The 16,260-nt window shown below is 45.6% G+C and overlaps 1 protein-coding gene across 1 annotated transcript in view; it reads right to left on the bottom strand.

The window, feature by feature from the left end:
- LOC147727495 (uncharacterized) overlaps positions 1–16,260 on the bottom strand; it is a 507,629-nt gene that overhangs the window by 144,330 nt on the left and 347,039 nt on the right. Inside the window, exon 7 of the mRNA XM_086963127.1 lies at positions 12,507–12,588. Within this exon, the coding sequence (XP_086819253.1) occupies positions 12,507–12,588 (82 nt within the window). The remainder of the gene's footprint in view (positions 1–12,506; positions 12,589–16,260) is intronic.

Raw genomic sequence — 16,260 nt, 5'->3', positions numbered from 1 at the left:
GGAGGGCCTCGCCAATGTGCTTGCCAAATAGAGACTCGCCGTCATAGGCCATATCTATGATCTTTATTTGAACCTCTGGTCTGAAGGTGGTAGCTTTTAGCCAACCTTGACGCCTGAGGACGGCCGCTCCAGCCAATTGCCTGAAGTTAGTGTTAGCAATATCCAGGGCGCAGTCAATAGATTCGGAGGCTGCGCGTTCTCCTTCTGTCAAAATCTTGCGAGCTTCTGCTCTGTTGTCTTCTGGGGTCAAATCAATGAAGGGTGTCATATCTGACCACATTTGGCGATCATAGCGCCCTATGATCGCCAACGAATTAGCAGCTCGAATTGAGGCGGCCGCCATGGTCGAGAATTTCTTCCCGATAAGGTCAATGCGACGTCCCTCCTTATCCGGAGTAGTGATGGGCTTAGCTGGATTTTTCGATTTTTGTTGCGACGCCTGGGAAATAACCGAGTCCGGTCTCGGGTGACCCACAAGGCAAGATGGACTGTCAAATGGAGCTCGATACTTCTTATCAATCCATGGCAGTACGGCTGGCACGGAAGCAGGATTCTTCATGACCTTTATGCCTTCCTTCCAGATGTAATCAATTATGGGAATTGCTCTAGATATCTTTCTAGTGTCCTCTTTAAAATCATGTAGGAAACAATCAGATTGTTCCACTGTGACTGGAAGTTTGAATCTGTTCGAAGCCTTTTGAATGAGATTGTGGAATCCACCTATGTCCTCAGGTGGAGAGTCAGATGGTTGTGGAGTTGGCGTAGATTGTAACGGAATAATATATGAATCATGGATCAAAAGGAGGATTTTCAGGAAGCTCTCCTTCCCCTACCTCTTCGTCCGAGGGCGTATCAGGGGTACGAGGAGGTTGAGCAGGCTGGTCCGTTACTGGAGACCTGGGCGCTGAAGGTTGAGGCTGAGGTACAGGGTCTGTTCCTGCCGCAGAAGCAGGCGGTGAGATGACCTGTTGCGGTGGAAATTGCTGTCTGTAGTCAGCTAGCATGGCCTGCAGGTCTTGTATGAGGGTAGGAGGCAGATGGCTGGTATCTGCTGTCCTTGTATAACTGGTATGATGGGGGACCATAATGTTCTCCTGATAGTAGTGTGCAACGTAATCCTCCTCTTCGTCATCTTGACATTTATAATTAGGTCCTAAGGATGGCGTGCTACTCCAAAGGCTCCCTCATTATCATCATCCTCATAGTCTCCCCAATACTGGATAAGTGGAGCTGTGTAACCAGGATCCTTCCTGAAGGAGCCGGAAAGAACAACTGACCTAACTGTCACCCCTGAGGCATGATGGGAAGCTGGGGGTCATGACTGCCTTAAAGACACGGTGCCAGTTTATCTCTATGTTGCTATGAGTTAGCTTTTCAGTCTTTTTTAGACTGTATTTCTTCAATGCAGCCTGGGAGCTGTATATGCTTTCAGTCCTATGTGAGAGTTTCTTCTGACTGCTAAGCATTAAAACAGATTCAAAACATGTTCTGCTGTTATTTTTCCCTGTTTCTAATGTATGTTTTGATATAATGGGGAGTCCTTACAGCATTATTCAACTATAGTGTGTATAAGGCTGAAGTTGCCATATATATATATATATATATATATATATATATATATATATATATATATATATATATATATATATATATATATATCACTCACTGCCGTAAGAAGGAACCATTTGGTTCGAAACGCGTAGGCGTTGAACAGTGTGCTGAATAAATCTAACTTCATCTAACAAGCGGAGTGCTGGATTATTTTTTCGTGAGTGATTAAACACAGGACCCTGTCCTGGTCCCGACTCCAGCGCCAACTTGCATAGTGCTCCCTCTGCAACAGGACGGTTCGTGATTGGCATATATATATATATATATGTATATTTCCCGAGGATGGCTCGCTGTCACACAGACCATGGGCGCTTCTGGATCCGGTGCGCATTCGGCGGCAGAGCCCTGCCGCATATTAATTTCTCAAAAGAATCTCCAGTTGAAGATCACAAAAAGAATACGCACTCACGGGTTGTATGATTCCCTTAGTCTCCAAATTTTAATTAATTTGGCATAGGATTACGGAGACAACCGACGCGTTTCGCTCTTACAAATAGCTTGATCACGGTTACATGATTGCTTTCAAATTAGCCAATAAAAACAGTGCACGCAATATCACGTGTTCGCTAAAATACTAGATTCCCTTTCTGATGCATTATGGGAATTTTGTTTAATGATGGAAACTTAGTTTTATTTTTACATGATTGAGGGGGTTTATTCAAGTGTATTGTCATTATTCTTATGATATACACAATGTGGCGAATAAGGTTCTAACTTCACGGTATTTTTTTATATATATGTGTATATATCCCTCTACATTTAGAGGTCTTTTAACAAACAGCGCGCACTCTTTACTACAGTTGTTAAGCCAGCGAGATGTTACTCTCGTGTTGCTACGCTACACATTGTTCCACAGGGCTCCAGTTTGAGCCCTACGTTGTTCAATCTTTACATGGAACCCCTAGCTCACATTGTGGAAGCTTTCGGAGTGGATATCGTCACATATGCTGACGATACCCAATTGATGATTAAACTCACGCACAATCAGATGGAAGACGCCACCAACTTTTTCAACTGTATGCTAGCTGTGGCAAGGTGGATGAACAACAACTGCCTGCGCCTGAACGGCGACAAAACAGAACTGCTGGTTGTTGGCAAATCCCCCTCTGCCTGGTCGCATGCATGATGGCCCACTGAATTGGGCGCGATTCCCTCCCCGGCGGAATCCGTCTGAAATCTGGGAATCATGCTTGACCCGGAGCTTTCTTTTAAACAACAGGTCAGTAAAATCACGTGAAGATGTTTTGGCATACTCAAAACTCTTCGCAAAGTTCTTGCCCTTCTCCCCATCAGCGCCAGGAAGACACTTATTTACGCTCTAGTCACACCACATCTGGACTACGGCAATGCCCTGCTCTTAGGCTTAAGCAAAAAAGGTATACACCAACTGCAGTGCGTTCAAAATGCTGTCGCCTGGTGCTCAACCCACCGCGCAGAGCATCAGGAAAGACGGCCCTATTTAAACTTCACTGGCTCCCTATTGAGGAACGCATTCGGTTTAAAGCGCTTTGCTTTGCACACCGCATTGCCCAGGGAAAAGGTCCAGGTTACTTGCGAAAACTTCTTACCATCCACCGCCCCATCCGGAATTTAAGATCTGCCGGAGCGATGCTGTTCCAACTTACCCGCATTGCAAAGCTAGGATGGGAGGTCGCTCCTTCAGATTTTTAGCAAGTAAACACTGGAATAAACTTCCACTTGACCTACGCATGGAACCCTCTGAAACTAGATTCAGATTGAAACTGAAAACCCATATTTTTCCACGTGAATAAAGCTTTCAGGTTCCTTTTGACCTAGGCCATTCGCTTCCGGACCTCTGTCTCTCGGGGAGCAGCAGTAATTTTAGCACGGGACACACTGTCTTGACGCTCTAAAAATGGTTTTATTATTATTATTATTATTATTATTATTGTGATTGTGACATGATCTCTTGGATGTCTTTTGTAAGTTTGCCCTCTAGTGGGCATACAGAGTTTTATCTGGGGGTCTCATTATCTGATATTTGAAAAGACATTTATATATACCTGTTTAATTTATTCGCCACTCAAATTTTAGTGTTGGTTTTGTATTGTTTGTTTTGTGTGTATTCATCCCTTCTATTCATGATCCGAATTAAACATAATTTACAATCATATAATTCCTCACTTTGGTTCAGCCCAAAAGGAGTTAGAGATCTGAAATTCAGGATTTTCCTGGACTCCCTCTGTCTTAGTTTCTTTAGACGGTTCCCCCCTCTCTCACTGAGCGGAACCTTTCGAGGGCCCAGAATGATAACAGTTTCCAGTCACCTCCATGGTCCATCTCCATATGCTTTGCAACTGCATTGCAGCGGTCATTGTTGACTGTTGCACGTACGTGTTCTAGAATCCTCTTCTTCAACTCACAAATCGTGCTCCCTATATATTTGAGCGAGCACGGGTATTCGATCATGTAAACCACGAATTGACTTTTACAAGTGATTAATTCTCTGATTTGCCACATTTTTTTGTTTGGAAGTTCCACTTCATTGATGTTCTTGGCAATCTGACATACTTTGCAGTTAGTGCATTTTCTGAAACCCTTTATTTTCAACCATTGAGTTCCTATTGATTTATTAGCACTTTGATGGTGACTGTGAACCAATTTATCCCTTAGATTTAGTGCTCTTCGATAAGTTATGTTGGGATGATTTCCCATTGCTTTCCCAATTGTTGGATCCATTTGTAACAATTGAAAAAAAACAAAAACAAACCGCAACACTATTCAAACAAAGAGGCTCCAAAGACCACAGTATCAAAAGAGGATTGATGAAAGCCGATCAAAAATCAAGATCAGATATCATCAAAGTTCAAATGAAACCACATTCAAGTGATCAAAGTGAACCTGTGAGACTAATAATGGACTATTGTTGTGAAACCAAAGAAATAAATCAGATCCTGAGAAAAAACTGGAAATTGTTACAAATGGATACAACAATTGGGAAATCCATGGGAAATCATCCCAACATAACTTATGATCTTTACACCAGCTGTCGAGGCCGTTCAATTAAGATACTCCAATAAAAGTGGAAAATCCTCTGAATTGTGTACCTCATGTTCTTGTGACTTACCTGATAGCTCAGGAAATTGACACAAAACTAAAAGAGATAACACACCAGTTCTAAAGTCTGGTATTTTACGTTAGCTGAAGCATAATGAGTGTGTAGTCCATTGTGTAGGTGCAGTAACAAGTGGGACAAGCAGACAGGCTTTGAAATATGTCAAAGCATTTTTACAAAAACCCACTCAAACAAGTACTTTCTCTTAAACTGTTATTTTATCCTCACTTCAGTCTCTTCTGCCAGATACTCACTTTCCTCTAGTTATACAATCTGTCTTGTTTCAGAATAATTCAAGTTGAACTCAGGTATTAGGATATGGTTAGTAATTTAAACTGTTTCTTGAAAAATGCTCTGCATTAATTGTATAAACGTACAGTGCTCTGATACCACTGGTCTAGTGCACTATAAAATAATGCTAAAATAAATATTGTCCTCATTTAGCAGGATTGCAGTGTACATGTTGACCCCTTTATAGAAGGGCAGGGGAGGGTGATCTGCCAGCAGCCTGAGGGACATTGAGGCTCGTGAGCTATTGTTGCTCTCAAGATACCTCTGAGTAGCTCATCTGTGTGCAGCCCAGCATATTAAATTAGAAAGTTTTTGCTTGGTTGGATTATTATACACATAAAAAAGGAATTAGTTACTTACCTGTACACTATAGTTCTCCAGTATTATCTTTCATAGATTCACATGCTTGTATCTTCCCCGTCGTCATGGTGGGAGTCTCACGGTAACAGAATGACCAAGCAGTATCATAGAGAAGAAAAACTGCATGGAAAATCCCCATAGGGACTGTAGTATTTGGTAACCAGACCATCTCATTATTTGGTCCAAAAGTCAGCCAATCAGCATTGCCGCCCTGCCTTCACACTCCCCAGCAGAAGCTTCCTGCCTCAGATTTCCGTCCCCGAGTGAGAGACATGGATAAATACCGAGAACAGGTTCTGCCTGAGAAACGGGGAGGCGGGCGGGCGCATGTGAATCTATGAAAGATAATACTGGAGAACTATAGTGTACAGGTAAGTAACTAATTCCTTCTCCAGTATTACATCTTTCATAGATTCACATGCTTGTATCAGATTAGTAAGCAGTGCTCACAAAATTCGTAGCGTTTCCAGGACAGGACCCAGAAGGAAGTTCTGCAGCAAGGCAATGATATAATAATACATATCAAAAATAACACCATAAATGCAGATATATATATATATATATACACATGTTCAGACATAAATGAAAATACTGTATAGAAATAAAAGTATACCATCAAATCATACCTTACTGAAATAGGCGTTTCAGAACAGCTTGTCCCACTGCCGTGTCCTCTTTCCACGCAGTGTCTAGACAGTAGTGTCTTGTAAATGAATGCACACTCTTCCACGTTGCTGCTCTGCAGATGTCAGGCAGCGACACTCCTGCGAACAAGGCCATTGAAGTCGCCATCGTCCTTCTGGAATGTGCATTCACTTTAGAACAGAGTGGCTTACCCGCTTTCTCGTGACATTTCAGGATAGCTGATGATATCCATCTGGCAATACTTAGTCTGGACAGAGGAAGGCCTTTCCTTTGACCTTCGAATGCAATAAATAATTGTTTGGATTTGCGGAATGTCTGTGTCCGTTCAATGTAGAACTTTAGGCATCTAGAGATGTCCAGAGAGTGCAATGCCCTTTCTGCTTCCGATGAGGGATTGCTGAAAAAGGTAGGCAAAATGACAGGCTCATTGAGGTGAAAAGACGTAGGAACTTTGGGAATAAAAGTTGGATTTGTCCTTAATATAACCCTGTCCTTGCGAAATTGTAGAAAGGGCTCTTCCACTGAAAAGGCCTGAATTTCGCTAACCCTCCTTGCTGATGTCAGCGCAAGCAGCAGGGCTGTCTTCCATGATAGGAACTGTAAGTCTGTTTTGTGAATAGGCTCGAAAGGTGGCCTCATAAGTTGTGACAGGACTGTATTGAGGTGCCACGGCACTGGTGGGCGCCGGATGGGTGGAAAAACTCTAAAAAGTCCTTTGATAAATTCCTTTATTATCCTGGAAGACCAAAGAGATGGCTCGTTTGGCTTCCTCCTGAAACGTGATATTGCTGCTAAGTGCACCTTCACCGAGGCATGCGAAAGGCCTGCCTTAGATAGTGACAGCAGGTAAGGCAGAATACCTTCGGGGTGTACTGTTAAAGGATGTAAGTTTTGCTTGTCGCACCAGTGGCAGAAACGGGTCCATTTCGCTGCATATGTCTTGTTTGTTAACATAGCTCTGGCTTGCGAGAGAATATGCCTGCATTCCTGCGTAATGTTTAGGTCTTGGAATTCCCGCTCATGAGGTTCCATGCTGACAATTTTAGTGATTGCAGATCCTGATGCAGAATCTGACCGTCTTTCATGGAGATGAGGTTCTGGAATGTCGGAAGCTGAATCTTGCTGCCCTTCGACATCTGAAGTAGATCTGAAAACCACGCCTGCCTCGGCCAGGCTGGTGCTATCAGTATGACATGGCACGGTTCCAATCTCATCTTGCGAAGAACTCACGGTATCAATGGAAATGGAGGGAACGCGTAGGCAAACCTCCCTGTCCAGTCCATGTGGAATGCATTTCCCTTGGATCCTTGCTGATGGTACCTGGACGCAAACTGAACGCACTTTGAGTTGTTTCTTGTTGCGAACAAGTCTAATGTGGGAGTGCCCCACCTTTGAAACAGGTTGAGAAGCTGAGTGTCGTGCAGTTCCCACTTGTGCGTCACATTGGAAGTGCGACTCAGGGCATCTGCCCGTATGTTGAGGACTCCCTGTATATGTTGAACTTGAATTGAAATGCCGTTGGTTATCAGCCATATCCAGATTCTTTGCGCCAATGTCGACAGCTGTTTGGATCTTGTTCCACCCTGTTTTAGCAAGTAAAACATAGTCGTGGTGCTGTCCGTTTGGATAAGTACCGACGATTGGCGTATCCTGGGAAGGAATGCTTGAAGCCCCAGAAACACCGCTTTGAGCTCCAACATGTTTATGTGAAGCTGTGCTTCCCAGTCTGACCAAAGGCCCTGAATCTCCAGCTCCTGAAGATGCGCACCCCATCCTTTCAGCAAAGCGTCCGTTGTCATCACGAAGTCGTGATCTCGAGGAACAAAGTTCAAGCCCTGACAAAGTTCAAGCCCTGGTCCAAGTTCTTTTGAACCTTCCACCATGACATGGCCACCTTCATACGGTTCGTGATGGTAATCCGATCCTCGAAGGTTCCTTTGGACTGAACCCACTGCTCGTCCAGTTGTTCCTGTAAAGGCCTCATTCGAAGGCGACAATTTGGCACCAGTGGGATGCAGGAAGATATCATCCCCAACATGGACTTGTACACTGTCACAGAAGTGGACTTTTTTGTTTGAAGTGACGCCGTTAGACCCATGATCTTTCTCATTCGGTCTTCGGAAGGATAGGCCTTCCCTGCTCTGGTGCATATCCATGCCCCTAAGAATTGGATGCCCTGGGCCGGAGTCAGCGAGGATTTCTCCAAGTTGGTCCGTAGTCCCAAGCTCTGAAACAGCCGGAGGCAGCACTGAAGAGATCTTGTTGCCTCTCTGAAAGATTGACCTGTCACCAACCAGTCGTCCAGATATGGGTAAATGTAATGCCCTTGCAATCTTAAGTGGGCCGCCACCGGGACAATGCATTTGGTGAACACTCTCGGGGCCGATTTGAGTCCGAATGGCAGGACTTTGAATTGAAAGTGGCGACTCTCCACGACAAATCTTAAATATTTCCTGTGCTTCTGATGAATGGGAATATGGAAGTACGCATCCATGAGATCCAAAGACGCCATGTAGTCTTTTTCCTTTATCATTTGTAGGATCTCTTGCAAAGATAGCATTCTGAAGGGTATCTTCTTTATATATTGATTCAGATCCCTCAAATCCAATACCAGTCTCCATTTCAGGGTTTGTTTCTTTTTGATGAGGAAGAAATGCGAATAGAAGCCTTTCCCTCTGAGATGTTGCGGCACTTCTTCTATGGCTCCCTTTTGCAGAAGCGAGTGTACTTCCTTCTGCATTTCCTGACGATGTTGGTTGAGCCTGAGCACTGGGGGATGATCTGGTGGTATTTCTACAAATTCCAGAGTATGACCCCTGCTTATGACATCTAGAACCCATTTGTCAGATGTTATGGACATCCAGTTGTTGAAGTATTGAGACAGATAGTGGTCGTTTTCCGGGATCTGTTGTGTGGGGAGCGCCGGCCTGAAATCATTGACGTCTGTTAGACTGTTGATTCTTGCCTCTGGTGTTTGTTTTGCCCCTAGACTGCTGCTGGTAAGAGGAGTTGGAGGACCTGTACTGATTGTTGGCATTGTATTGTCGATATCCCTGTTGGTTATACGGTTGATATCGATTGGTCTGAAAAGAGGGTCTTTGATTAAATTGACCTCTTGCACCCCTTTTTCGAAAGGACTGAAACCTTCCCTGTTGAAGGGATCCCAGCGCTCTAGCTGTATCCGTGTCAGATTTTATGCCTTGCAACGCCTCGTCTATATGCTTCCCAAATAAATTTTCGCCATCAAAAGGCATATCGACAATCTTCGCCTGCACTTCCGGGCGAAACGATGTCGCTTTAAGCCAGCCTTGCCTGCAAAGCGAAACCGCCCCAGCCATCTGTCTGAAGGCCATAGACGAGACATCCATGGCGATGTCGATAGATTCGGCAGCCGACTTAGCTCCATCTTTAAGGATGGCCGCCGCTTCTTCCTTTCTATCTTCCGGTAGCGCAGATAGTATGGGTGCAAGATCGGACCACATTTGCCTGTTGAAAGAGCTAATAAGGGCCATTGCATTTGCCGCTTTAATAGTAGAGGCTGCCATGACCGCAAACCTCTTACCGGCACCATCCATTCTCCGTCCTTCTTTGTCTGGTGGCACCAAGGAAGTAGCCACCGGGATTTTAGAATTCCTCTGCGCCGCCTGCGTCACAACTGATTCCGGTCTGGGGTGCCCTATGAGACAGGCTGCTGCAGACTCTGGCGCTCTGTACTTTTTTTCAATTCGAGGAACAGAAACCGCTATGGAAGCCGGTGTTTTCAAAATCTTTAGGCCCTCTTCCCAGATATGAGGGATAATAGGAATTGAACGGACCGATCTTTTGGCATCGTCCTTGAAATCATACAAGAAACATTCCGTCTCTTGAACTTCCACATCCAAATTGAACCTCTTAGCCGCTTTTTCCATGATATCATGGAAACCTCCGATGTCTTGAGGAGGGGAGGTAGACGGTAGTGGGATAGGCGACGGAGCCGATGGCAAAATGTATTCATTTCATTCCTGCCCCGAAGCATCATGAACAAGTTCTCCTTCTTCAGGCTGTTCATCCTCGTCGGATTCCGTTAGGTCATCCCTTATAGTAACTACTGGCGGTGATCTCACCACCTGTTCTTGTGAGGCAGAGTTTGTTTTTGGTGGCTGTGAAGAAGGCACCTGCGTAGATGGTTGAGAGGTGTTCGCCTCTGGGAAACAACGGTAGTAGTCGTTTATCATTAACCTAAGGTCAGATACAAGAGACACAGGTATGGAAACCGACTCTTGTCGCTCTTCCTCACGTGAGTCCTCTTGTTGTTCCTCCTCCTCATTATAATCACCAGATTCTGAAAAGATTCGTATCTGGAAGATTGAGGTCTGTCCTTGAAGGAATATACTTCCTCTTCGTCCGTGTCTTGGCTCTTTATCTGAAGCTGAGAAGGACTGTAGGCGGCACCTGAGGACTCCTCTCCATCTAAGTCCTGCTCTAACAATGAGGATGGTGGCAAAGGTGAAATCTGCGTCCATGAGGTGAACTCCGCAGATTTGCTGATACTCGCCGAACCCCTGGTCGACTGAAAAGACCGGATAGAGATCATGGTCTTCGACTGTGGCGATTTGAATGCTTTCGCAGTTGTTAGAATGATTTTCGTCGACGGTGTCGTCGACGGTGCCGTCGACGGGACCATCGTCGACGGAGCCTTCGTCGACGGGACCATCGTCGACGGGGCCCCCGTCGACATCCTCGACGTCGAACCTGTCGTCGACGGAGTCGTCGTCGTCGACGTCGTCGACGGTCTCTTCGTCGACTACGAAATCTTACTCGTTGTTGTCGTCGACGTTGTCGCCGTCGACGCAGCTTTAGATCCTATCGTCGACGAAGCCGTCGACGAAGTCGTCGTCGACGGTGAAGTCGTCGACGGAGCTGAAGTCTTCACCACAGATTTTGGAGCAGAAGCTAGGGAACTGGTTGATGGAGCAGACCCAGGCCCTTTCAGACTTGACTGCTTTTCCAGAGGAGTAATAGGAAGAGATGATGTTGATTTCTCCTTTGATTTACTCTTTTTAGGCTCCACTTTCTCCTCAGAAACAGAGGCCTTTCTTTTCTTGGGTGTCAAATGAGAAGATTCCTCCTCAGAATCTGAGCCTGATGTGGCCTTCTTCTTCTGAAGCCATAACAGCAAGCGAGCCTCTCTGTCTCTTTTTGTTTTAACAGAAAAGGTTCTACAATATTTACAATCCTTAGCCACATGTTTAGGATGAAGACAGTAAAGGCAGTCCTTGTGTAGGTCCTCAGAGTAGAGCCTGGCCTTCCCACAGGATCTGCAAGGCCTGAACAGCCTCTTTTTAGAGCTTTCAGCCATAATGAAGAAAATAGGTATACACAATACCTTAATCCAGAAGACAGGAAAATAAGATTCCAAAAGGTCAAAAGTTCACTCAGGAACAGTAAACTGAGCAGAGCTCAGGGAGACTCCTTTCTCACACGAAGGCGGTTGGAAATCTGAGGCAGGAAGCTTCTGCTGGGGAGTGTGAGGGCAGGGCGGCAATGCTGATTGGCTGACTTTTGGACCAAATAATGAGATGGTCTGGTTACCAAATACTACAGTCCCTATGGGGATTTTCCATGCAGTTTTTCTTCTCTATGATACTGCTTGGTCATTCTGTTACCGTGAGACTCCCACCATGACGACGGGGAAGATACAAGCATGTGAATCTATGAAAGATGTAATACTGGAGAATTGAAATTATACATCACTGATAATATTAGTAGCTGTCAATGCGTTTCATTGCACATACGTTACTCTCAATACAGAAAAGGTTGGAGATCATTGTTTGAAGCATTTAGCAGGCATGAAGTCTGCAGGCTTATTCCGAAAGGTGGGCTTTCAATCTGTGTGGAACTTCTTAGAGCCTGCGCATCGTGGAGAGGAAGGAACAATCGGTTTTCTAGTAGGGGGCCTTGGCACAAAGGGACCCACCATAATTTAGCTGCAAATCAGTGAGTGGATTGAGATTCTGTATGTGGCTAATGAAAATTCCAGCATAATTGGCAGCGTGTGATGCAACATAACCCCTAGGTGAGTAGAACTAAAGCCCTAAATTTTGAAGTTATGCTAACATCTAGATGGTCAAGTTTGTAAATCTACACAATATAAAGAATTTCCCTTGCTTAGTCGCTTACTCACTCACTTACTTTCTTGCTCACTCGCTCACTGATCAATAGGTACTGCCGAAGCAGCACTGAAGGAAATAATTCCCAGATTAATTCAGAAATGGTCTAAAATAGACAACTTCAGCATCGGTGCAAGTACTACCAGAACGAGACAAAAAATTGTTTTTTACACAAGCCATTGACGGGAGTGGTGTGTTCTGGCACTGAAGCACTCTTGAACTGAGATTGACAAGTGGCACTTTTTTCACACTTCAAAGGTTTGATAAATGTGCACCTGAGTATTCTGATAAAGCACAAACCATCTGGCCATCTATACATGTACATCTTTAACTCATAAACTGTACGTAGATTTCAAAGCAAATATTTCCTTTACCTTTGGGGCTGGCTGTTTGGATCCAATGGCGAGCATCTGCAAGCGAATCAGTTTGCAAGATGTGACAGAGTTTTGAAAGGACCTGTCGATAAACCAAGAAAGAAAACAAATGAAATCCAGTATACAAGGTACACACACAGGACACATCTTCCATTGCAACCAGCTTTTAAAATGTTTGAGAAAAGAGGCACAAACAACATTTTTATATATCACTGGACTGTTGGGATTCTAGGGAATTAAAACCTGCTGATTTCAGGCTTGGTTTCAGTGTATGTTTGTAAGCCATCATAAAGTCACCAGAGTCATCTCGTCAGATATGCAATTAATTCATTTGTGTTCCAGTAGGGCTTTTCAGTCACGCTTGACAGTTCAGCTAGCAGCAAGACATAGTGTTGCCAGATTTTCATAATAGAGTGGGTTTTATGGAACAGATCTTTTTATTCATTTTAGAAGGCATACCAACGCATATACACAGCCGTTCGCCTATAACCATAAGGGGCTGGCGGCTAGGAAAAGACATATATATATAGCTCCATTACCTACAACCCGGATGTTGGCAGCGCTAGCAAACATGCCTGATAAGTAAAAACAAACTTAAACCATCGAAAGGGCAATACAGATCCGAGAACAGGAACCTATGCAAGAATAGAAAAACCCACCCTCCCCCTAAAAGAAAAATAAAGAAGAAAGAGGGGCGCCCGTACCATGTTCCCTCAGGTGCTAGACAGTTACCCGATCCCACCCGCCTGGCTTGATCCAAAGCTTCCCGTGAACCAGATGGGGAGCACCTTATACCTGATCTTCAGGGATCAACTTGAGGAGTTGCAGGAGTTTGGGGCAAGTGACTTCCTGGAGGTCTTTTGATAATATAGCAATGAAAGGAGCCCATAATTCTGCGTATTTCTCGCCCTTCTGGTCTTGTACCAGAGAAATGCGTTCCATAACTAGGGGACATCCAAAGTCTATGAAGCCATGCCGTGTGTTTCGGGACAGTTGCCGTGCCCCAATGTACCAGGATCGCTTGGCGTGCTGCAAGTAGCGCTTATGTCATCTGCCTACCTCGCAGTAAACGCAAGGGGAATGTTATCAGGTTCGAAAGTCCTAGGAGAGTGTAGGCTGGGAAGTGAGGAATCTCAGTCTCGAATACAGTGTCAATGGCATTGAGCACCTGCTTCCAGAATCTCTCCAGTCGCGGACAGTGTCAAAGAAGATGTGCAAGGGAGCCCGTCAGGCCGCAGCCCGCCATCATTCCTCTGTATGGTTCTTGTCCCATTGATGGATACGAGCAGGCGTGAGACACCAATAAGATGCTACCTTGAATGCTGACTTGGCTCCATTATAAGCTGTATGATGGGCTCTATAATCGATGTTGTCCCACTCCTTGTCTGAAAGAGCCTGCCCCAATTCTGCCTCCCAGCGGAGTTGGCCTCTCGAGCTATTCCCTTTCTGGCTTGGCGCAAGAAGAACATAGAGAACTGCTATAATATGCTTCTCATATTTCTTGTTCGCTATCCACTTTTCGAACGGGGTAAGTTTGTGAGAAACGTGTGGTAAGTACGCCGTGGAGGTAACCCAGTGCCATAGCTGTAGGTAAGAGAACTCGTCTGTACGGGGAAGGTCGAGGTCCTGATGCAGTCAAGTGAAGGAAATAATGCTGTCAAGATCGAAGAGGTGGCCTAAGCGCTTGCAGCCCACCTCCCTCCATAGCTGAGCAACCTCTGACCTACATCACAGGGGGGAAATCAGGGTTATCAACCATCGGCGTCATTGGGGAGGGGAAGGTCGTAAGGCCTCTCGTGAGAGCCACCGCGTCCCACACCTTCATTGTTGCTGCAGTGACAGGGGAGAAGTAGAGACCCCATGATCGCGATCAGAACAAAGCCAGATCTCTAAACAGACATTCGCTCCGCCTACCGTCTGGTCTATGAAGGCCCAGTGCTTTTCCGAGAGGGGGCGATTCCATTCCAATACATACCGTAGGTGGGCGGCCTGAAGATACCTGTGGACCATTGGCAGGTTCACTCCGCCTTCGTGTTTGGGGCGCAACAGTTGTGCTACGAAGAGGCGCACCTTCCTGTTTCCTCAGATACATTTATTTATGGCCGGATGGCCGGCTGTAAAGCCCGCGTAGCTTTTGGTGGAGGAACTAGAGACAGAGTCTGGAACAGGTATAGGATCCTCGGCAAGACCGTCATCTTTACCGCGACGATGTGCCTGAACTAGGACAGGTTAAGCTCAGTCCATCCATCCAGCGCCTTCCTAGTCTGATCTTCTACATTTGAGTGGTTCAATTCCAGAGTGCGAGGAAGCGAGGGGGCCAGGAGAATGCCCAAGTAGGGAATGGGGTTGCTAGACCAGTGCAGGATGAGATTCTGCTGGAGGGAATATACTTGTTGAGAGAAGTTGGCCTGGCATATGATGTCCACTATTCTAGTGGGCACCTTGCACCAGTCCAAACGACCCTTATTGATGGTAGGTTTAGACAACCTTTATAGAAAGCTATCCTAGTATTTAGCTGTGGAGAGCAGCCTTCAGGCGAAATCTTGAAAGAATGTAAAGAAGCTTGTTTTACCAGTCTATAATCTCTTGAATGATCAAATGAAGGAGCACCACACAAGGTGTATATATATATATAAAATATATGTATTTATTCTAAACACAACCCATCTAGTCTCTTTATGAAGCTAGAGGCAAAAGTACAATACAAGGACTTAAATAGCACACAGTAAATAGCACAGTATATGTTTTTTCCCTAGGGGCCTCACAAACCATATACTAAAATAGTGGTATAAGAACCACATGAGGGATAGAAGCTAGGCCTAGGACCTGTAGAACCACTGGGGCAACCAGGAACCACCCAAGGAACGGACGCAGGAGACCCACGGGGGACGCCTGCAGTGTCTAAAAACAGCCGCAAATCACCATTGACTTCTATGGAGAAAGTTTAAGTTACAGTTTTAAAGTTTAAGGACACTTAGGAGTGGACTACGGTGAAACCTTTTCAGTACTGGACACTTCGAGAGTCAAGACCCATAGGAGCACCGAAGTACTCGTGTTACCTCACCCAGGGAAGCCGGGTGCATAGGTGTCGTTTCGTGTCGGGTTTCGTCGTCGATTCCAATGGCGATCTGTGAAGAAGTGCTGCAGGAGCCCAGGAGAACAGTGTCCGGATAGATCCAAAAGTGGATCGTAGATCTGAAGACCCTGAAAGCAGAAGGGACAGAGTCTGGGTCACTAGCCAGTGACCAGGATGGCGACAGGAAGATGCCAGCCGATGTCGGGTGCTTTCAAGTGAAGTAGGTGAAGCTTGACTCTTCAGCCACGAGGTCCAAGAGGCGTCGACAACAACCAGGAGCTGGATTCGAGCTGTCCACCAGTCAACGGACTAGGGATCGCGAAGGCGCCTCGAGCTGAAATGCAGGGAGCGGGTCCACGGAACACTCGTGGAATGTAGGCCTCTAAGCTTCGGTGCAAAAGGTGCTCGGGCTTGGACTGCAAATAGGCCAATGCACAACTTCGGGAAGCAGGTGCAGTTGCAAACTTGCAGGATTTCCAGAGTTCCGGTCCCACATCTCTCGTGCTGGCTGCGGGTCTCAGCTTTGCTGGGATCTCGTGTCGGCCTCAAAGATGTCTGGAAGTCCGTGTCCTGTGTCGCAGATTCTTCGGGATCCGGTGGGAGCCTCGAAAATGCAGACCGACAAGATGCTTCTTTGGTGCCTGTTTGAACAGGGGAGTCACTCCTTGACCCCAAGGG

This window comes from Lissotriton vulgaris, chromosome 3_1 (genome assembly GCF_964263255.1).
Source record: "Lissotriton vulgaris chromosome 3_1, aLisVul1.2, whole genome shotgun sequence".
Taxonomy (NCBI): domain Eukaryota; kingdom Metazoa; phylum Chordata; class Amphibia; order Caudata; family Salamandridae; genus Lissotriton; species Lissotriton vulgaris.
The sequence above is the reverse complement of the archived record's forward strand: the minus strand, read 5'-3'. Positions and strand labels throughout refer to the sequence as shown.